Source organism: Sebastes fasciatus, chromosome 2 (assembly GCF_043250625.1).
Source record: "Sebastes fasciatus isolate fSebFas1 chromosome 2, fSebFas1.pri, whole genome shotgun sequence".
Classification (NCBI taxonomy): Eukaryota; Metazoa; Chordata; class Actinopteri; order Perciformes; family Sebastidae; genus Sebastes; species Sebastes fasciatus.
The window spans coordinates 30,022,758-30,046,701 of record NC_133796.1 but is presented as its reverse complement, the minus strand read 5'-3'; the positions used below and the strand labels follow the sequence as shown (position 1 = coordinate 30,046,701).

The 23,944-nt window shown below is 41.9% G+C and overlaps 1 protein-coding gene across 2 annotated transcripts in view; it reads right to left on the bottom strand.

Moving 5' to 3' along the window:
* The window catches only part of myo1ea (myosin IEa), a 61,234-nt gene that overhangs the window by 24,025 nt on the left and 13,265 nt on the right, over positions 1 to 23,944 (bottom strand). For both annotated transcript variants that reach the window (XM_074618085.1, XM_074618093.1), the window contains exons 2-11: positions 19,381 to 19,521; positions 18,273 to 18,362; positions 16,371 to 16,465; positions 11,688 to 11,775; positions 9,316 to 9,405; positions 8,255 to 8,386; positions 7,813 to 7,947; positions 7,387 to 7,519; positions 775 to 971; positions 580 to 660 (exon numbers count right to left, since the gene is read on the bottom strand). In XM_074618085.1, coding sequence (XP_074474186.1) covers positions 580 to 660; positions 775 to 971; positions 7,387 to 7,519; positions 7,813 to 7,947; positions 8,255 to 8,386; positions 9,316 to 9,405; positions 11,688 to 11,775; positions 16,371 to 16,465; positions 18,273 to 18,362; positions 19,381 to 19,521 — 1,182 coding nt within the window. The remainder of the gene's footprint in view (positions 1 to 579; positions 661 to 774; positions 972 to 7,386; positions 7,520 to 7,812; positions 7,948 to 8,254; positions 8,387 to 9,315; positions 9,406 to 11,687; positions 11,776 to 16,370; positions 16,466 to 18,272; positions 18,363 to 19,380; positions 19,522 to 23,944) is intronic.

Below are 23,944 nucleotides of genomic sequence, written 5' to 3'. Positions count from 1 at the left end.
ATGATTTGAGCATATTTGTTATGCTAAATGCAGTACCTGTGAGGGTTTCTGGACAATATTTGTCATTGTCTTGTGTTGTTAATTGATTTCCAATAATTACTATATACAAACATTTACATAAAGCAGCATATTTGTCTGCTCCCAAATCGATAAGAGTATTAAATAATTGACAAATCTCCCTTTAAGGTACATTTCGAACAGAAACAAAATGTGTGATTAATCTCAATTAACTATGGACAGTCATGTGATTAATCTCAATTCAATATTTTAATTGACTGACAGCCCTAAAAATAATACAAAAAAACTTCCTTTTAGTTTGTCCGATCTTATCAACAAGTCCAGGACTTCTCATTAAGCAAACTAAACAAACAAGTAATCAGATTAGAAAAGCATGTTGAGGTCTGCTGTCTCAATCAGGAGATAGAACTTAATCCACATACTTTATAAGTTAGCCTTATCCTTTGTGTTTAATCTGTTTAAATGCTCAAAGTTAATGCCTGCTAATCTAATTTATGTGTTGCTGCAGAGCAAAACTCCAGTAGCCATGTGTCATCCTGAGAAAAGGACAAAAACACTCACTTGGAAAATTTCAAATCCGTAAATGTCCAGCACTCCGATATTAAAATCCTGATGATCTTTCACAATGGCTGTGTTGATGGACTGAAATCAAAGGATCGTGTTACCACAATAAATCTTCATTATAGGTTATCACAGCTTTCTTACTTATCACAATTGAATACTGAACTCTAAAACTGTACAAACATGCAACCATACCTCGACAAGGAAGTCAAACACTCGTGAATGCAGGGCTTTGGAGACGGCGTCACGTGTGTAACACGCCTGCTCCACGTTCAGCGTCACATCGATGGACTCCAATTTACTTCCCCACTTGCTATCCATCTTCCGACTGGTCAGTTTTTCCTTCAGACGGTTCTGATCAATGCCAAGCAGAAACGCAGGAAAGGCTAGAACTGTTAAAAAACAGAAGAGAAAGGAGAGGAGTGTGTATAAATAAACATGTATAAATAATAGGGTTGGCAATCGACTAAAATATGTAATCACGATTAATGGCATGAAAATCGCCATGGCAGTTTTTCCTCGTCAAAATGTAGCATAAGTTTGGTTTTATTGGCTTTATTACTGCGTTAACTTTGACAGCCCGAATAAAAAACGAGGCAAAAGTGAGCATGGCTCACATACTCTTCGCTCACTGCTTGACCCCTACTAAAGTAGGACCAATGGTTTTGCCCTTTTGGAACTAATGGAACGAGTTCGACTCCGGAAAGGAAATTGAAGTCGAAAAAAATCACAGGTTTTGGCCAAAATGACAAAAATGTTGGGCACCTTGGCCTTCTAACCCCCAAAAGGCACAACTAGTCCACATGTCAACCATCATACCAAATTTGAAGTTCCTAAGTTAAATAGTTTCCGAGTTCTGCTCCGGAAATGAAAGTGTGACACGCGAACGGACAGAAGGACGGACAGAAAGACGGACGAAAGGACGGACACGCAGAGCGCTATATACCCCCGACTACGTTGTCGCGGGGGTATAATTATATATGTTCATTTTCCTAGCTGAATCTGTATTTGGCATTTTTTCCAGACTGCACAGGTAAAAAAAAAAAACTTAAAAAGTGGAACAACGGCATGCTACAGCACAGAACAGTCTTTTGTATATATATATATAAACACTGACAGATACAATATATAGATATAGCTAAAATAATATAATTAGAGTCAATTTGGCGGTTCACGCATGTCTAAATGTATGTTATGTTGTTGCTGTGCTATTATGATAAACTGAGAAATGAAGCAGCATGTTAATGGGTCCTACTCTGAAACAGCAAAGAGACATTTCTCTGAAGACCAGTATGCTAATCAACATGCAGGATTGCATTCATTCGAAAGGCAGCCTCACGTAACCTTTGCATAGCAGAGAGAACCACTGCAAATACAGTGCTCCAATATTCCTTTTGCACCGCATTTACTCTTATCAACCGGTCATAAAGTCTCACAAAATCAGAAAAGCTTCTACTGACAATCACAATGCACACAATTGTGGTGCAAAGCCACAAAAATTCAGAGCAGAGGAGCTTTGAATTATAGGTGAATGCAAAAGAGAAGAATCGTATTGGGCTAACCCTTGAAAATAAGAGTGTTGAGAGCACCGCAGATCATTTGTCCTGACCTGGCGTTGATATTCTCCCCTGAGAGCCCCTCCCTGCCTTATTACAGTGACTCACTTCCCTGAAAAGGAAATGGCTCTCAGGCCTGCAGACTCACTGCGTCTGGGAATGCTTCAGACCACTGCAGTAGCTCCCCTTATGGGACATGAGGGTGTGACTGACCATACGCCCGCTTAAATCAGGAGGAAAAGTCATTCTTTGTGTTCAGCAGGAAAAGTGTATGGATTGTATACAAAGGCTTTTACAAAGGTCGTTTACAGTATTAGAATTTCGGGAACAATGCTCATATAAGCACAAGTTCCCCTTGCAGGAAATTTGTTAGTCAAAGTGGGAGTGGATGATGATAGGAATAGGAGTGAGTGTGCCACATCCCATAAGATATGACACATACAATGATCCTGTCACTCAGTGCTTCATTTCCACAATAGTGACTCAGCTTTACCCAAAAGGAAAATTTGGGATATTTGCATGTTTAAGGTCAGGTGTGAGACTTTTTCTTTCGTGGAACATAAAGAACTAAAGCAAACCTGAAACCAGTTTCACATTTTGGGGATTGATTTGCTTTTTTGACAAAATATGATAAGATTGATACCACCCTCATATCTGTACACTAAATATAAATCTATAGCCAGCAGCAGGTTAGCTTAGCTTAGCATAAAGACTGGAAACAGGGGGAAACAGCTAGCATGGCTCTGTTCAATGGTAACTGAACGCACCTTCCCGAATCTCTAACGCCAAATTCACACCAAGCAGCAGCAAAGTGTGGCTCGCCGCAATAATACATAATTACATTTTTCTGCGCTCGGGAAGCGTGTTCATGTGTTTCAGGCGGGAAGAAATTCTTTGTAACATGGGTCAACATGTCACAGGAGTCACAGGATCTGTTTACTGATTTGGCTGCTGGTTTTTCTCGGACTGCACTTCGCTGCTAAAAGTTTGGCCGCACTTCGCTGCGGAATCAAACAGCTGCAACTCACTGAGCTCGAGAGTCACCGTCGCAGCTTTTCATAGACATTGCATGGCAGGTTGTTGCAGGCCGCACTTCGTCGCCGCTCTGGTGTGAACTTGGCATAAAGCTCACTAATTAACACGTTATATCTTGTTTGTTTAAAGGGACTGTTTGTAACTTTCAGAATTGCTTGTTAACAGCGACACCTGTGGCCGTTAAGTCAACGAAAGTCAGCGTCGGGCTCGCGCTTGCTCGCTCTAAATAGACATGAACGAGCATCGCTCAAAACAGTGAGGCGACACACGTCAGCTAAAACCACAATATCACTCTATATTTCAGCTGCTTGGCAGTAATGTTAGCTGACCAGACGAAGGTCTCTCCATGAATGAGTGCTGATCCTAGTGTTTTGGCTTTTCCTGCTTCAGCCCCGCTGCTTCAGCCTCCGGGGCTGAAGCAGCGGGGCTCCGCAGCGAGTAACGTTGTCGTCTCCGACCGCGGCCGGAAGGAACAGGGGAGACACCGGCACCCGGTTGGAGACTACAACGTTACTCGCTGCGGAGACCCGTCACTTCACAAGACACGGGAAACCTCTGTTGGTCTGGAGGAGCTGCAGCATTTATTTCTGCACAAATGTCCACTGTACATTCACTAGATATTCTCAGAGCTAAACTAACTCTTCTGCAGTGTGGAGTGTGCGCACATGAACGTGAGGTGGAGCGAGTACGTGTGCGTTGTGTGAGTGAAGGCAGGCAGGCAGGCAGAGGAGCGGTCTGAACAGCGTAGCCACACGCGAGCGCGCTTATGCGCGCGCATATGCGAGCGTGCATGGGATCCCGACCCGGTAGATTTATACCTGTAAAAAGTTACAAACAGTCCCTTTAATTCGTAGAAGATTTTTTTTTTTTAAAAACGTCATGTTGTGATTTTATTGGGGGTTGTGTGTGGGACTATTTTGCAACCGGACGCAGTGACCTCTTTGTGCGACAGTCTTTGTGCTTAGCTAAACGTTAACACAAAACCAAAGGTAGGCCTATGTGAAAGGTGCATGTTGAATGATGCTGCCATAAAAAAATGACATGTTGAATATAAATATTTTACTCATTATACAGCTTCAAGGTGGCACAATTACAGGCAGATACAGAATGTATATGCAATGAATGTTGTGACGCAGGTAAGGGTACAAGTGTAGTATAAAAACCTTGTTGCTGACAACACATAATGCTAAAAATAAGTATGCTATTAAAAAGCTTAAGATCCTAAAATAGCCATTTTTATAAACAGCACGTCACTGTCCGGATCAAGTTACTTCTAACTAAATAATCCAGCCAAAATAATGTCCAAGTTATTTTCACAAGGAGTCTCAGCGTTTCTTTCAATAACAGATGACGCACTGACTCTTGTTGCTGAGTGCAAGTCGATGTGAACCCACATGTGCAACACACTGCAGTTAAAGCGCACAGTAAGTGAGGCTGGAGGAAACAGGAAAGGCAGAGATTATGGAGTCCCGCTATTACGTCTGCACAGAACAGACCGGGGCTTTGTACACTGGCTACTGCACTCTCATCTGCATCATACAGACACAGCATGAGAAGGAAAGAGAAAGGAAAAGAAATAAAGCATAGAAGAATAAAGTGAGGCAAGAGAAGGCAAAAAGGGAAGGGGACAGAAGGAGAAGTATTTTTCCGAGTAGTTTTTAGTCTGGCGAAATATGTCCAGACCTTCAATAATAGTGTTTTCTTTTCTGGTAATCTAGCGTGGCCTGGATTACTGCAGACAGTTGGCTGCAGCCCTGCATTAACACAATAAAACTTTAGGGAGTGAAAGTGGTGCGAGAGAAATATCTTCCAAAACCAACCGGAGAAGGGCAGCTCAGGACACTGAGGAGAGGAGAGATGTTCGGAAAGGCAAGAACATAATGAGAAGAAGAAATTTACCGCAATCACAGTCTCAACCTGAACATCAGCACTGTTGTCTTTAGCCTCAGTTAGAACCAAGAACTGTATCTGTGTCTTTTAGCCCAAGTTGCTGAATCTATGGATGGCAATGTTGGTCATCCACCTCTTTGGTCTAGACTGAAATATCTCAGCAACTATTATATAGATTGCCATGATTTCTTTTGTACATTCATGGTCCTCAGAGGATGAATCCTACTGACTTTGGTGATCCTCAGACTTTTCCTCTAGCATCACCACCAGGTCAAAGTTTTCACTTAATATCTAGATCTAGATCTGGTGATTTCCTGAGCAAATGTTAGCATGCGAGCACAGTAAACAATACATGGGCTAAACACTACACGTGCTTGTTAGCATAGAGACAGAGCGCAATTTGTATTGCGTGAAGGTGCCTCCTTGTCACTTTTGTGTGCTAGCAAACAGAAAGATGCCTAAAAGCTGCCGTGTGGTGGGATGCACTACCAACACAGTAAAGAGCCCAGAACTAAGTTTTTATAAACTGCCAAACCGAAAAACTGAGAATTCAGGCGATAAGAAGTGAGGTATCAGCAGTAAGAATGGGAAACTGTGGCTCTCAACGTCATGCCTAATGTTACATGTACAGAAAGCATTTTGTCCTAATGTCAGTTAGAAGCCAACAATATTTCTGTAAGTGAAGCTAAAGCATTTTACCAGTAGGCAATGTGCAACTTGTGATATAGTGGAATGTGGATAAATCAGAAAGCTATGCAGTATTATGTTTGCAAGTGCCTTAGCTAACTACGGTAGCTTGCTAAGAGATAACAACAAACTTGTCCCTTCCCATCATCATTTTAGTTATCAACTGCACCCCTGGTAGAACGGTAAAAACGGTTTTGGTCTCTATAGCTAATTTTACCATTTGTGACAACTGTCCGGGGGGGGAATTCTTCTATAAATCACCCGTTTTAATTATATTAAGGCTTAAAGGGACTGTTTTTAACTTCTTACACGTATAAATCACCCGGGTCGGTGTCCCATGCGCGCGCCCATGTTGCTACGCTGTTCAGAATCAGACTCCAACACAAACTACACGGAAGCACCAAAACCACAAAGTTCTATCTAGTGAAGCCCGTCTGTTAAACAGTGTTGAACGCGGTCGGAGGACGCGGGGGAGACCGTAGCTTCGGTCTCCAGGGCCGGAGTCTCTGCTGTACTCTGCTCCTCTGCCTGCCTGCCTTCACTCAGCTCGCTCCACCTCTAGACGTGAACGCGCGCACACTACACACTGCAGAAGAGTTAGTTTAGCTCTGAGAATATCTAGTGAATGTACAGTGGACGTTTGTGCAGAAATAACTGCTGCAGCTCCTCCAGACCAACAGAGGTTTTCCGTGTCTTGTGAAGTGACGGGGCTCCGCAGCGAAAAACTTTATCGTCTCCGACCGGGTGCCGGTGTCTCCCCTGTTCCTTCCCTGGCCGCGGTCGGGAGGCTGAGGCAGGAAAAGCCAACACTAGGATCAGCAGTGATTCATGGAGAGACCTTCGTCTGGTCAGCTAACATTACTGCCAAGCAGGTGTAATATAGAGTGATATTGTGGTTTTAGCTGACGTGTGTCGCCTCACTGTTTTGAGCAATGCTCGTTCATGTCTATGTAGAGCGAGCAAGCGTCAGCCCGACACTGACTTTTGTTGACTTAACGGCCACAGGTGTCGCTGTTAACAAGCATTTCTGACTCTTAAAAAGAGTCCCTTTAAGGCTTAAAGTAATGTTTAATTAAGAGTGTGGCCACTTTGAGTGACTGGGGGGTGCCGTGGGTGCTATGCTAACGGCACCGGGCCCCGCCGGGCATTGCTCTTCCCCAGTTCCACCCTCTCGTCCAAATATGGTCAATTCTGGCTCCAAAAAAACAAGATGGCAATCGGTAGTCCCCAGCCAATGGGTGACATCACGGTGACTACGTCCACTTCTTATTTACAGTTTATGGTATACAGCCTCACACAGCTGCTAGCATGGCCGTAGACGCCAAGTCTTGTATGCAATTAGAAGACAGACCATAAGCATGTTAGCATTGTCATTATGAGAATGTTGCACAGCTGTGCAGCTTCAAGCACAGCTTCAAAGCCAACACTCACCTCATGCCGCTAATTATTCCTTGGAAATTGCTACCCATTTATAAGTTACATAAGATGTTTCTCTCAGAGTCTGATCAGGTTGAACAACAACATCACCGTCTCGAAGGTGGTGAAACATTGTTGGAGCATCGAACATTAAACAGCAGTTAACTACCTGTGTTGGTGTGAACCTCATTAAGCACAGAAGTCATGGTGTGAGTCTACTTACACTCTTCACTCTCCACAGCAGCGTAGTTGCCTGCTTCCTTGAAACTGATGTTTCCCAGGTGTAGGACTCCAGCCACAATCTGAAGCACCATGGAGCGGTCCTCTGCTGCGATGCCGATCACATCCATGGCATGCTGGGGAAAAGCAAAGGAAAAGGTCACGCTAAAATCAGGGCTGCAGTGTGGGTTTACTCGCTCCTGTGGTACCTAGCTCATGTCCTCTAATTACTCCTGTTGCGGTCTCACTGGTAAACAAAAACAGGAGGAGATCGTTGGAAAAGAAAACAAAAGAGGACTGGTAGGGAGAGAGAGGAATGTAAAGAGAAGTCTGGGAGCCACATGAACACTGGTATGAGATTCATAGACACACACACAACACCACTGAGGGTGTTATTATTGCCCGTTTAACAGAAGGAATCTGACCGTACCGTCGTCTCCTGGAAGTCACTCTTGTCGTTGATGTCGTCCACTTTGTAGGAACCAGACTGATTGAGGTAAGTGTAGTAATCCAGGCTTGTGATTCCCAGGCTGCTCTTCTGCTCTCCACTGGCTCCTTCAATCAACTGCAGAGCAGAAATGAATAGTATTGTGGATGTAACAGACATGTTTTAGCACAAAGCCTGTGTGTAGTGTCACTTCTATACATTTTCAGGCTTATATTTATCTGTGCTCCACTTTGCATGTGAACAAAACTGCAGAATGAATTATCTCTCTCAGAGACCTCGAGCCATCCACAATGAAAACAGATTGACCCTCTTCCTGCAGCCAAATGGCACGTCTAACCCAACGTGTCCTGAAATTCCCTCACAGACCCTCTTTGCAGGCCAAATGTGTTCCGTTCACTCCTCGGTTAAAAAAAACAAGCCTCACCTGATAGAATATATGGAAACTCCTCTCTCCAGGATTCCTCATGACGACACGTGACTTCTCCAGGAGGAAGTTGGAGATTTTCCCTCCGTCTGGTTCGCCACCGGAGCTGAACTGGATCTCAAAGTATTTCCCCTGATGGATCAAAGCACGTTTTTTATTTTTTCAGTCTTGGAGTGGGCTGCAATAAAGGTTAAAACCAGAGCTATAAGATCGGAAACACTGGCACCTGTTACTAGTGGTGTGTGTGTGTGTGTGTGTGTGTACATTTATATAAAAATCTGATCCTGCTTTTTGTCTTGCTCTCTTCTCCAGACAAGCCTGTAACATCATATCTGGTCCAGGCTACAAAAGTGAACAGAGACACTATTTATTCAAAGACAGTATCTAAAAAAAGTAGTGATCTCAGGCCATTAGTGCCAAACCAAACTCATTTCCTCCAAAACGGGATCTAAAAATATCCCAACTCCTGAGACAATACTGCTTTGTATGCTAAACATTTAACCAATTTTGCCTTATTAAGCCCTTGTTGACTGAGTTCCTTTGTAAGCAGTGCAGGATGTGCCTCAGTGGTTCTGTATGTATGTCTTTCTATGCAATGTGTCCTGACAGCACAGCTCTGGTTAACCAGGACACACAAGAGGTTTCCTTTCCTCATGCAATAAAACAGAAAAGCTGTTACTGCAAATCTTTGTTTTCAAAAGTCTCCGCTTGGATCCAAAGGTGCGCCACAGAAAAGTTGAGTCCTCAAATTATTCTGGGGTAAGTAGTACCTACTGCATGTATTTATCTCCGAGCAAAACCGTTCAGGATTAGCAATGTGAGCGGGTTATTCTAATTTTGTCTTTGCACACACAACAAAAATGAGGCTGAAAAAATGTGTCTTTGGAGGATGATTTTAAAGTTCACTTCTTAATACACTCCAGGTTTTAATTTTGCCTGTAGGGTTACGCTCATTGAAATGGATTTTCAGATTTTTTCTTTGGTTAATAAGAACCAGTTACGAGTTGAGCCGCAATGCTAGTAGGCACCCTGATTCTCAAAAAGGGAATTGAAAGCCTTACAAATCTACTGGAGTTGTTGTTCCTCACGGTCTTGGCGTTGCCGAAGGCCTCTAGCAGCGGGTTGGACTGCAGGATGATGTCTTTGACGTGCTGCAAGGAGACAGATGCAATGAGCTGTTAGCTACGTCACAGACAGCAAGGTAGGGATACCGCACACTTCACACCCTCGCTGACAGGCTGGTGTGTACGTCTCTGGAACTTTCCACTCAAATACGAGCACACACACACACAGAAATGCACAGCTACAGACAGACACACAAAGTCTGGAGGACATTATTTTTCCTGTGAGCCATCTGCATGTCAGAAGCACGTGAGTTTTAAATCGGTCCAGCAGACAGAGCTATTCCTACTTCCATTATTGTACACAGAAGTTGAATGGAAGTTATTTCTCAGAATTTTTTTTTTGCGTTTCTAAATTTAGTCCTGTGTGAAAGGAAAAAATAGACGCTGCACTTCTCACTTCAAGATATTTATAGAGAACCATACAGTTATTAGTTTACTACTTTATCATATTTTACTCTTCCAAGGCAGAGGAGGTTCTTCCTACACTAATTTGACTAATTTTTGACTTGATGTATTTATGGAGCTTCTAAACCCACTGACTCCAAGGGGACAACTTAAAGTGAGAACACATTTCCAACATGGTGTCAAGATGATAAAATAAATAGCCTATATCCATACGTTTTTTATTTTATGAATATTGATAGATATGATACGTCTTTGTGAAGATGACAATGCTCAGACAGATGAACAGATATATATATATGCTGGCAGGGAGTTTTTATCTATTCAAAACTATTCTCACACACATGTGAACACACACCATAAACACGTTGCATAAGAATGCATGTGCTGTACTGAGCGTACCGCACAATGTGGGCAGTGCTGAAGGGATCCATGTGAAAGGGAAATGATGCTGAACAGGAGCTGGAAGAGGTGGAGACATAAAGTGTACGTGTGTGTGTGTGTGTGTGTGTGTGTGTGTGTCCACAGTAAAGGCCACATTTGTTTAAACAAACAATACAGAGTTATTTTCATAACTAGCTGTAAATGTGCACATTTATACTGTGACTTGCAACTTGGAGCATCCAACACAATAATAACGCTACATAAGTAAAACACATGGGATTTAGTCAGACTACCAGTTCTACCGTTAGATTTACAGCCTGGAGATGATTTCTAACGTTGCCTTGGTGGAAGCAGCTCTGAGTGGATTAAATATAAAAATCCCACTGCCATCATGTTACAGGCATTTCCTCATCAAACTTTAGATCTTTATCGAGCTTAGGGAGTGGACATCTGCTGGTCTGGGGGGCAGCCAGATGGCTGAGGGGGGCTGGGCGAATAAGAGGCTGCTGATGGGCTGATAATGGGGTATAAAGAGGAGGATGATAAGAGGAAGATTTGGGTCCTAAGAAGAGGAGTAAGTGCAGGAATGAAGCAGCAACAGGTTGCTTGATTTCATACAAGTCTGCAGTGGCGTTATGATTCGACAAGCAGGACGGGCAAAATGCAATCCAAGATAATTATTATGACATTGATGTAGAAAGATAAACCTTCATTTGAAAATGTTACATAATCAAATTAATTTCCGCTCCATGATGATACTAATAATGACGATAGAAAAAGCATCAGTACACACAGCCTTCAACCTCAACTTGATCTAAAGCTTTCCACTATGAATTAATATTTTTGATTTTTGATTTAATTTTATTTATTTATTTTTAAAATGTAACAAATAAGTAAAAAAAACAACAAAACTAAACGAACAAATAAAATGAACATGTAGCAAACTCTTAAACTCATCATAAACAATACAAATAAACAATGTAAATACATATGACATGTCGGAAGTAGGAAGAAGTGCACACTTATGATCCTACCCCTTCTCCATAACAACAACAATTATCTTAATAATTATCATACACACAAAAAACTACATCAATGCTATTATGTACGACCCAAATAGCCACCCATCAATCAGAAATAACTTAAACAATTACCTCACGTTCATCCTACCAACCCGTCCTCATCCCTATACCTCTAAATATATTTTAGTGTATCTTCTTGAATTGATTTATATTAGGAATTATTAAGTGTTGGGTGCTTTTCCCAACATTTTACATTGAGTTTCAGCTCCAGCACGTCCAACAAGCCTTTATTGTGTAGAAAACCTTACAAAACCTTAATGAGAAGAGTATTTTGCTTTTTATTATTAATTCAGACCATAAAATCGTGCATCACAAAAGACCTTCTGAATTGAATGAAAGTTTTATCATTCCATCTACGCAGCTCAACATCTCAGACGTCTCAGACATCTCATGCATCTATTACATACCGTCCTCAAAGGGGAAGAAAGCAGCTCCTCTCACCTGTACTTTGGGTCCGCCCCCTGACACTCTGGAGATGTAGCTCATGATATATTTGGCTGCCACAGTCTTCCCTGCTCCACTCTCTCCGCTGAAAAACAGATAAAAATGTACGCACATGTTATCGTATTCATGCAATCATAGCATGTGACACCTGTGTTTATGCTCATTCATGCAGACATGGGTGGTTGTTTGGTATTTTAACCATCAGGTGTGGAGAACAGGCGAGTTATGTGCTTTGAGTGACTGCATTTTTCATGGTGCCATTATTTTCAGGCTCTCACAAAATGTGAAAGGGAAATAATACCTTACAGTTTTTAAGCTGCAGGTGTTTTGTTTGCATGTGTTGTACTGAGGGCACAGCAGTGAACAGGATTGAGCTAATGTATGTGGTAAACATTATCATGATAATATTTGAGGTTACTTTTGGATTCCAGGTCCCACCAATCCAAATAGTATATGTACATATTCTTTATTAACATGCTAAAATCCTGCTTTATATCAAGTACCAACTATTGATCTCAATCATAATGTTTGAAGACACTGCAAACATTTACACTTAAGACACTTAAGGGGAGACACCCCAGGTAAATAGGGTAAAAAAAACAACTAATAGATATCTCCATGAAGCTTCCCCAGTGGATTACTTACATTAAGGCAATTATTCTTTGTATTCCAAGTTTTCTGAAATGTTACGCTTAATTTATGCCAATGAGGCATTATCGAATGCTAACTTCTGGTGAATTTTGGAGAAATCTACAGACAAAAATAGACAAATATGACAAATATGACCTATAACCCATCAGTTGTGCTGAATGTGCTGGATAAACAGGTGAAATCCCAGCTCCTGCTTTCATGTGCACAAACTCCGTTTACAGTACAAACCAAAATGTGTTCATGCAACTAGAAGCAAATTTCAACTCAGAGGCTAAATGTGTGTTAAGCCACAGCACATCTGGCCAGATGAATGCTGCAGCAACAAGGACATTAATTCTGTTTTGTCACATCCACAGATTTTCCCTCATTTCTTTCCCCGTCACCCTACATTTGTCTATTTTCCTCCCGGCCTTTCACTTTGCCAGTGTCATATTTATTTTGACATATGTGGTTTGGCAGTGGATGCCAGTGGAGTCTGTTATTTTTTCTTTCTGTGCCTTAAAGTAGAGTCAGGTTGGTAATGCCTCTGTGAGAAGCACAGCTGCAGACTGTTAGAGGCTGCCAGAGGAAGTCATGGGAGCCACTCTATTACACAGCAGTCTCTATATGGTTTTGACCCTCCCCCCTATTACCTCCTTGTTTCTTCCAAATCCTTTAGCATTGTCTGGGCTACCTCACTGCACACTCACTTCTCAAGTAACAACAAGAAACTCATAAGCTGAGTTTTACTTTTAAATGTCATAAAACCCTCCAGAGCTCCATCTGAGAGCATTGGTTCTCCTCATGAAAGTTATTCTCTGAAGAGCTATTTTCAACACAAGCTGCAGCAGGAGTTGGAGTCTTATTGTGAGCCCCCAAAATGGGCGAGTCTCATTGTTGTGGCGCTGAAGGCATTGTTAACTTCGGCAGAGATTTATTAAACAAACAAGGACATGAGTTCAACAATGCCATAGAGAGGCATGAAGGTTTGAGCATTAACTTTCATAAATCATTACTGACGTTAGCTATGAGAAGGATGCACCCTCAACACTGGCTTCTAGTTTTGTGGTTATAAATCTAATAAGGCACACTGCATTCCTACAGAAGTATGTACATGTACAGTATGTTCAAGTAGACTTTTAGGATTAGGGAGCCTGTGTTCGTCTGGTTTAAAGCCCAATTTAAAGGGTAACTTTGGTATTTTTCAACCATGACCCTATTTTCCCATGTTATTTGTGTCTAAGTGACTAATGGGGACAACACTTTTTGAAATTGGTCCAGTATTGAGGGAGAACGCTGTAACCGGCAGCCGTGAAACGCAAAGGCAAGTAAGCAGTGTCAATGTAACATTACGTCCACTAAAAGTGCTTGTTTTTGCCACTGACAGGCTCAGATTGTTATTATAAGTGTCTGACAACATTATGGAAAGGACACTACAGGAAAATAAAAAGATTTTCCTACTTTTCCCTGGATCCTGTCTGTTTGCTTTCGTGTCCAAGTCCCGCTTAAAGAGAAGTCTTGTTGTGAAATCTGAATATCCGTATACTGTGGCTCAAATAAATACGGGCAGCCATTGAATTCCACCCTGGATGTATTCCACTATTCCACCGTTGTCTTCTGGCAACATGTCACCTCACGAGATTTCAGACTAGAAGAAGACTTCTCCTTGAGCGAGACTTTCGATAATGTCAGACACTTATAATAACAATCAGAGCCTGTCATGGCAAAAACAAGCACCTTTACAGCGATCACCCTCAATACTGAGCCAATTTCAGAAATTATTGTCGCTATCAGTCAGTTAGACACAGAAATATAGGAAAATAGGGTTGAAAAATCCAGGTTGAAAAAATACCGAACTTACCCTTTACCAGTCCAAAAGAAGAGGATGGAGTCAAGGAACTGGACATCTTTTCAATTTCAAATTAATTAACAAAACTTGAAATGACAAACAACCAATCAACCAAAACCAAAACCATAACCATAACCAATCATAACTGTGGTTGTGTTATTAAATCATTTTTTTTAATTACAGCAGATTTTATGAAAGAAAGTGAGCAGACTGGGTGAAGCAGTGTAAAAAATGATCGGAACGGAGAAGTACAGAAGTACTAACACGATGATAGTAAGACGTCTGACTGTTGGTACAATACAGCATCTGAACTGTTGAACAGGCCACTTCAAAGCAGCACAATCGATCGTCCATTTAGCCTACAATAATTCACAAAACAATTCAGTTCCCTGGCGAGGAAGGAGAAAAAGACTCTAGGGGTGTATGACATCATGTGCAACAGCTGTGGGGAACACTACATCGGTGAATCAGCAAGGCCTCTGGACAAAAGACTGAATGAACACTGCAAGTAGAGACCATCAGCTGTCTGTGAAGCCAGTCACAGCATCAACTGATGTCGCAATCACAGGAGGCGCAATATTTGTTAAAGGCGAAATGTGTGTCAAAACACCACATAAAAATTAAATTAACTATTGTCGTGCTGCAGAGATGTCCTGGCCTACACATCATATTCTACAGACTTAAGAAAACGTCTTAGTCATTATAATGTGTTTTTCAATGAAAATTAGATAATGATGTAAAAATTATCATTCCCTCTAATATGGATCAAAGCCATTGACCAATATTCAAATGACAGTTGAAGGAGAATCAAGAAGATCATCCACATCCGACTCATGCACAGTAAAAAAACAAAGCAATAATCTTGGTAATAAGCCAGCCAATACTGAACAAACCTGCATTTTTGTAGGATTAGGTTTAAAGAGCGGTTGCTCAGACTGAAAGACAGAAAATCATGGCTCTTTGTTGAAACTGTCGACAAACTTATTGATCGTGTATTTCTGATATGTGCTGGGAACAGATGTGAAGCGGTTATCCCTCAGACGACGGCTCTGATTTCATCTAATAGTTTGATGGGGAGCGCCAAACTTCTGCCTCAATTCATCCCTTTCATCATGTGCTGTAGTAAGCAGATGTCAGGTAGATAAACTACATAAATATGGGAAAAGGTCACAATTCCCCAACAATAGTCAAAATGGCTCCACCACCTCATCCTGAATTCCCCTTATGGTTGATTCACACATTTTCTTAGTAAATGTGGAAAAGCGCTAACGCAGGCCGATGCTGACCACACTGCCTGCCTGGCCAGCAGTTCACAGCAGCCTTTGTTTGCCGAGACCTGGTTCATCATAAAACCACTTCCATGCTTTTGTTTGCTGATTTAGTCGATCACAAAATCCACCTCAGTGCCTTTATGTGGGAAAACTGAACTAGCAACTGCTGGCTGTCCAAACAACGGGCGAAAGTGCTGAAGCAGGGGTCATTCATCATGAGGTAAGCACTATAGCAACCGCGCTGCTCAGGTGACTGCCCCCATCATGACACAACACTTTTCTCTCCGCAGCTTTGCAGCTCCAAAACATTCACCGACAAACTCAAACAGGCTGTAAAAGTACCTAAAAACTCCCTAAATCTAGAGACAGAGGGAAAGATTCTGGGCCAAGGACCATGCAGGTGTTCTTCCTGCTTGGTTTTATTTCTTTTTAAACCAGGAAGTTCTTCAAAAATAGCCTCTATAACTGCTGCTTTGTTTCCTTCTCACATCCTGAACTGAGGCCAGATCCAGTTTTTAATTGTGCATTGTTTTAATATTTGGGTATTAGCGCATTTGTTCCCTTGATTTGCATTCAAGCTGAAAGTGATATGATGGAAAAACACCAAAGAAACACGTCACTCTCAGTCAATCAGCTGTACCAAATGATGTGGTGGAACCGGTTGTGTTCTCCTGTTCCCCTCCCAACCATTATCACAATCTGCAGCAGCTCAGCTTTGTTACAACACCTCACAGATCACATTGTACAGATTATTATCTCCAGTCTGTGTCTCACTTTCTCTCCCATCCTGGACCTAAATAACACAATCAGTTTTGGTTGTCACATGTCAATAGTGACCTGTTATGATGTGTAAAGTCCCTGAAAAGTGCTATATAAGTTGAATTTATTTTATTTATAAAGAAGGTGTGATTATAGTTTTCAAAGTCTTACCTGATGATGACACATTGGTTCTCAGTGTCGATCATCATGTTCCTGTACATGTTGTCTGCCAGAGCGTAGATGTGAGGAGGGTTCTCATACTGAGCCTGAGAGTTGACAAAAGAATTTAGTTAAAATCAATAGTCAAACAGATTTTGTAAAACTTTGTAGAGGTTGTTAATCCAAAACAAGTATTGTCTGTGTAGCCAAAGTCTAATTTAGCTTATTACACGGCTTTGTTGAATACTCAATTCTGACTCTGGTCTGTTATTTCTTTATAGCAGACCGTTGCTATGTATAACAGACCGTTGCTATGGATACAGTTCTGATGTTGGACTCTGGTGGATAATTTTTGTGTCAAATTATTGATTTCTTAAGTAAGTAGTCGTGTAATAAGCGGGATAATGTACAGCGAGTTGGTCATTGTTCCGAAATAAACCCCTTCAGGGCGATGCAAGACCCCTTCCTTCCTTCATCACCCTGTCAGGGTTTATTTCACAACAACGACCCTCTCGCTGTACATTATTTCTTTGTGTCACAGACCTCAATTGTTGTCTAAAAACATATCAGTTAGCCACACTGTTGCACTGGGTGGCATATTACAGCATTACATACAGCATCTTGCTGCCATTAACACTCACGAGAGCACCAAATGTGTATTAATACGCTGCTGAAAATAGTCCTCAACAAATGCACTACTTACTACTGTTTGAATAACATTTGCTAAAAGCTACAATGCCCAGCTGTTTCAGGAAGTTACCAAGCCTTTTCAAAGGGACGGGAAGCACTGAGAGATGGATTAACACATGGTCGGTTTGGGTCTCTTTGTTGAATTTGTTGACAATAAAAAATATAGAATAATGTATATATTAACCCCACTTTGACCATGATGACTTATTTCCAAGTTTGTGAAAAGTCTGCATTGAACTGTATGCCCTGTTTTATGTTTTAATGTATTTTAGGAGGCCTTTGTAACACCTTGGCCAGGAACTCCAGATGAAAAATAGCTGTTTGGCTAATTCCGGCATTTAAAAAAAAAAAAGAATAGGACAAAATAGGACAGGTTACGAATGTCAAACCTGTTGCCATCCAACTGAGCAACCAAGTCGGTGCCTTTGCGGTTGTTTCTGAACAAATCTGAACTTTCCCCTCTATAGTAGTTTGAGCTGATAACACTATGCAAACCTGAACCCAGTTTTGCCTACAAAAATACGTCATCCCTGGAGCACTCTATAGCCATGTTTGCTGTTTATGTTCATTATGATATGTTTACGTTCATAATGATAATAGTGGGGGAGTGGCTTTGGAGGGAGGCCTGAAGGGACGGACTGTCAGTCTTGCCGACGTGCCGACTTTCTCACCAGATTGAGGGACTTTTAGAGCGAGTGCTTCTAACTACTTTCATTGGAAAAGAGTTGGTAACGGTGGGCTCGTTTTTTCCGCTGGACCATTTTTAAAAATCTAGTGTACTCTTGCTAGTTCCTCAAGATCACCGACCCTGCCTTAAACTGTAATCTGCCAAACTGTTAAATTTGGCATGTGTTTTGCCGAGTGTTTTCACAGTCAGTTAGGATATTAGAAGTCTTTCAGTGTGTTCCTGGCTTAAGGAGACAAGCCCGGTCTCAGCAGGCTGGCCAAGAGAGGAGGCAGACTCGAACAGGCTGTTCTGTGAAGGTACTGCCAAGCCTTCTCAATGGTTGAGTCAAGTTTCTGACAGCAACATCTGCGCCAGTCTGCTGGAAACTTCACACTGCAACTAACCCAGTTCATTTCAAAGCCTTTGTCCTTCAGACTGTTTGCCTTCTTAAACCCCGCAGACACATCAGTACTTTTACAGTATGAAGAGAGTTTTACGGTTTGAATCTTTGAGACAACAAAAGATATTTAAAATGTGTTCATAGGTCATATACTTACTGCTCCCTGATACATCTCAACTTCTTTTTCCCCAAAGTAAGGCATCTGCTTGAAAGGGTTGACGGAGATGAGCACAGGACCGATATATGTCTGATGAGGTTGTATATTAAAGATCATACAAGGAAGACAAACAAATCAGCAAAAAACAAATGACACCAAACTAAGATCACCTCTTATTGGAAGTGCAAAAGTTGTGTATGAATTGCAAAACATCTGTAATACATTTTTTATAAAGAGATTATAAAACTGTAAAGGAAGAATGACTTAATGTCGTGACGTCAAGAGAGTGCAACAGTGGAGTATTTGGTGATCAGGCCTGCAGAGGCTAAATACGTATACAGTGCTTACAAATGACAGAGAATAGACCGACCATGTAACACTGTGAGGTTTTATGCCCTGAGGCCAAAACGCTGCTCAAGGCAAATAAAGCTGCTATTGTGGGTGGCCTACAGTGACCCACAGGCTTGGCAAGAAGACCTCACAGTTACGGCTATTTACTGACCCAAATCAAAGGCCTGACTCAGAGAACCTAAAAGTGCCAGCATTTACTAAACTTGAGCGTGGATGAAGGTTATGTAATGAGCGGCTCAGCATTGCTTTTCAAAAGGGGTTATTCATTCATTCATCCATTGACTCATTTCATGTGATGAACGGCTTATGTGTGTGTAGCCACAGCTGCGCTTCAGAAACCTAAACCTAGCATTTGTGCGAAAATGAAAATGACAGCTCGCCATTTTAAATCGCCGCCACAATCAAAAGTTACGGCTGCTCAAAAAAGATAGCAGCAATGTGCTCGGATTAAATAAAAAAGACTGTAGATTTCACCATTATGCAATATTTCTCACACCATTTTGTTCACATTTTGCACCACAGTGAGATAAAACTAGTTGGTGAAGGGGCAGGAGTTGGAAGTCTGGGTGGAGTAACGTACAAAGAGGCCCCCTGCACACGGCAGAGCCTCAGAAGGAAGGCGTTACCTCCCAACACTGACCCATTACTCACTGCTACAATAACACTGTGAACGACCATTCAGCTATTCTGGGAAGAGCGGGGATGAGACGGGGCCTCGGCTATTTCTCGCTGGGGTGCGATTGTGAGCAAAGGATACAAAGATGTAGTCATCCATGTATCTCTTCTTGAGGTTGTCCACGATGGCGTCCTCGTTGATCTTGCTGAGCAGCACCATGTCATCCACTCCGCTGAGTTTGACATTGTGGCTCTGCCAGTGGTACCGGTGCCCCCGGCTCCCCTGCAACAAAACAAACACACACAATGCACGATTGTTAGTAAGACACAATGAGATGGCGTGGACTAATCGAGAGTCTGACATCAAGGTGACTGCGATGTGAGTGAATAGCAGCTGTAAAGAGGCTGAGGTGGTGCGGTTTTATCACACAAATGAAAGCCAAGGGGAAACTGGTTATTATCACAGCAACGAAAAGTCACAGTGTGCACATTTTGTGATCCCAGCAGCACGACGAGCTGTGTTTACTCTGAAATAGTGCAGGGTCAGGATTCCCAGAAGTGCTTTGTGTTATTTGTCCAAGTGTTAAAGATGCTCTGACCCAACTTCTATCCACATCCTAACAATCTGGTTTCTCCCTACATTCCTGTTTTTGTTTTAGCTGAGTGAGACTCCGGAGAACTGAGGTCATTCATCATGCGCTATGAGTCAGTGTTGTCTGGCTACTGTGGACGAGGGTCACAATGTGCTGCGAGGAGGAGTGAGTCTCTTTCTCCTGGACGGAGAACCACTCAAAGCCGCAGAGAGCATCCAGAACATTAGTCAACACACAAGTTAACTCTTGACTTCCTCCCTCTTTGGTGAGGAAGCGTGGGGAGAGGAAGGAGCAGAGGGTAATCTAAACAATAGCCTCAAGGTAAAGGTTTCAGTCATACTTCAACAGCAAGATGCTGTACTCTATGTAGCAGAGGTGTATGGACAATATATTCTTGTCATAACATATTGTTTATCTGTATTTTTAGCCCCGCCAGAGGAATAGAGTGCTACAAGTCCTAAACCCCGGAATTGAGTTCGCATTTTAGCACTTCCGGTTCCCTCGTCTGAAAGTCAATGGGTTGCCTAAAATAAGTCTGTGGTTAACACAAGCTTAAGAGATTTTAACGTTTTGTTCTATGATATAAAATACATCAATAAATACCCCACACGTGAATTTTGAAGCCTTTATGTGTCTTAAAAAAGGCGGTTGCCAACAAGTGGCTAAATGAGATTACTAAACGTCATCACGCCGACTCGTCCGCCTTTACAGCCTCGTTGTGTATACTCACGCTCATGTCACCGTGGTGTAGTTCCTTTATAGCCTAACGTTAGTTTTTTACATCTGGTGATTGCATTCACACTTCAAAAATCATGAAAGTGGTTTTCATTTGTTAAGATTATCTTAAGGAACAAAACGTATAAGTATCAAAAATGTTGGTTTGTCACAGAGCTTATTTTCTGCATTAATCCAAAACCCAATGGAAATGGCGACGCTAACTTCCTGGTTGGCCCACAAAAATACGTCATCCCTGTAGCTCTCTATGGCTCTTTGGATGCCAATGGCAGTCGGTCAGTCCACCTCTTTGGTGCAGACTGAAATATGTTGACAACTACATGATGGATTGCCATGAAATAGTGCACAGACGTTAGTGGTGCCCAGAGGATGAATCGTAACTGACTTTTCCTCTAGCGCCACCATGAGGTTTATATGTTTGGCTTTTAGTAAAGTGATCCAGATCAGCTCCTAAACAGACATTGTGGTGAGATTTTTTTCTCAACTGCTGTTTCCAAGGTCAAAAATTAACTTACAACCTCAACTGTATTTTGTTTCCTACTTAATGTTTGACTTTCAGACGTTTTGCTGATTTTAATATTATACAGCACACATAATATCATACAAAGCATGAATATGGTCTGAATTTCCACTGACTAACATCATCTTTAGTAGTTCAGTGGAAACAATCACTACAAAGCTGTGAGTAAAGCAACAATAAACACAGTGAGTTGCTCTCACAGATATCAAGTAGATGAAACAAAAACAGCAAAAAGCACAACCCTAGTCCACAACGTAACACCACAATACAAAACAAACCAGTGGAAACTCATTTTGCATTTAGTAATTAACTTTAAATTACTTAGCGAGGAGGAGGACCAGCAAGCTTTTAATATCCTCCATGGTGACTTTATTCTTTACAACAGCAAAATGAAAACCACTTTACAGACTCGGTCGTAGCTCGGGAGATGACGAGGAATGTTAACAGCTTTTCACCCTAATTCAGTGTGTATTTTCCCCTCAGGAGGGAAGCAGCAAATTAAAGCTTGATTAATCCTCCAGATCACACCCATTAACATGTTTTACTGCTTTGTAGGTGCGGCAGAGGGAGATGCTGACATCCTTCCTTCCTTAGCAACGATGAAATGCTGATGTCACTCTCAGGGACAAAAGCATCACCTGACAATGGGTGAAGGGAGAGGAGGAACATTTGAGAGGAGTTAAAGAAGCAATTTCATGTTGTGAAGAAAGGTACAAACACAGATAAACAGGCAAAAAAACACACAAACATAGTTGCTCTTGCTCTGGCTTTCTAGTCAGGTCAATTTTGCTCTAAAATCTACAAGTTACAACACTTAAAACCCTCGACTCAGTGAAGGAAAAACTCCCTAAAAATCGGTAAAAAGGGAGGAAAACAAAGAAGAAATCAGGATAAACAGATATTCAATAGGTGTCGTTCATACAGAGTAGACAAAAGTAGAGGTAAAGTAAAATTACAAAATAGAGACACAGAACGACAACATTAAGTAAATCACATACTGTATAATATCAGGCAAATATCAAGTGTAAAACAAGAGTTTCAGGATAAATGTAAAGTGTTTGGACTGAAGATTGTGGATGTGGACATTGAGCCTGTATTCACTGTTGTTTGTATCACTCATAACCTGAAATGCTCTTCATTCAGGCATTTACTAGCTATTCTTTTGCTGCCACCTACTTATTAAAAGTAGTATTTTGACAGATGAAAACCTTTGCTCCGAAAACAGACGTTAGAGACAGTGCTGGCCCAACCACAGAGGAAAAACAATTGAACATGCTATATTTAACCTCTCTCTGCTATGTCTGGAATGACAAGTGTGCAGATTGAAGAAGGGAGAGGTAATAAGCTGGACACGTAGGAGGCAAACGTCAAATATTCTGAGGATTGTTTCATCTGTTTTAATTCAGGCCTTGTTTAATGAGGCAAGAGGACTATGAAAATATTCGTACTCAGCAGCAAACTAAGGGAGTAGCTGCACGGGGAAGGAGGGCGGCATATGTACACACAAAGGCTTCTGGGAGGTTTCCTGCTGCTGGCTGCTGAGCAGCACCAGAGCTGTCAGGGGTTGAGGGTCGGTATACTGGGCTGGAGGGCCACTTCCCCGACAAAGACTTCTATTCTATACCAGTTTTGAACCAGTAACTATTCATGAAAATGCTTCTATACCATTAAAATGTACTTTTATCAATCTGGCAAATGATGAAGATATTACTCCTTTCCTAAATGTTTTACTGGATTCTGGAACAAGCATAACCCGGTGAGTCAGTAGCTGCTCACTAACTACTATATTTATTTAAAGGAAAAGTGTGTAACATTTTGGAGGATCTATTAGCAGAAATGGAAAATAATATTTAAAACTATGTTTTCAATAGTGTATAATCACCTGAAATTAAGAAACGTTGTGTTTTTGTTAGCTCAGAATGAGCCTTTCATATCTACATAGGGAGCTGGCAAGCCCCCATGAAGGGCGCCGGTCGTTGATTCCGACTTTCATAGTGGCCAAACGGCGGTACTGCAACTTCCGTGTCAGTCACGTGATGCACTGGGCCCAAAAATACTTTTTCCCATAGACTTACATTGGGAAAGAGACATCTGTAACTCAGCGGATAATTTTTTTTGAGTTGAATCAACTTCCCAGTACAAACACTCTAATAGTCCTTATTTAAATCATTACGTTTTTAAAGTTGGAAAACACACTAATAGCTGAATCCAGAGTTATTTCCCTTCCTCCTTTCATGTGAGTGAGACTCAGACCGAGGCTGGAGCGCAAGCCGTGACGACGGCATGACGTTGGGAACCGTGACCAAGTCATGTGACCTAGCGGACGCTACTCCGCCAATCATCTCGGACTCTACTCCGCCAAGATCTGGGTACTTTTCCAGACGGAAGTCGAGCCATTTAGCAACTCTGCGCCAATGAGCAACTCTCAGAGGAATGACCGGGGCCCCGCCTCCAACGCTGTATCCAGTTCTTGTAATACGTCCATGGGAGCGGGTCCTCTTCACGGAGTCCGCCATGCTGCTCCGCCATGTTTCTACAGTAGCCCAGAACGGACAAAACAAACACTGGCTCTAGGGAGAGCCTTTCACCTTTTTACGTTACCTGAAGGCCACGCTTGTAAAATTGTGGTAACGTGAGCTGCAAAAAGTGCAAAACCATGGTATCGCCAGTCGCCGCCTGACTTCCATCGCTCCTAAAGTTATGTTATCATGGTAAGGACGCCGTTACCACGTTTTGTACTCGGCAGCTCACATTACCGCAGTCTTGTAAAGGGAGGAGTGAGCAGAGGGGTACTCAGATGGTTGCAATCTGCAACCACACCACTAGTACAATCCTACACACTGTACCTTTAAACCTAT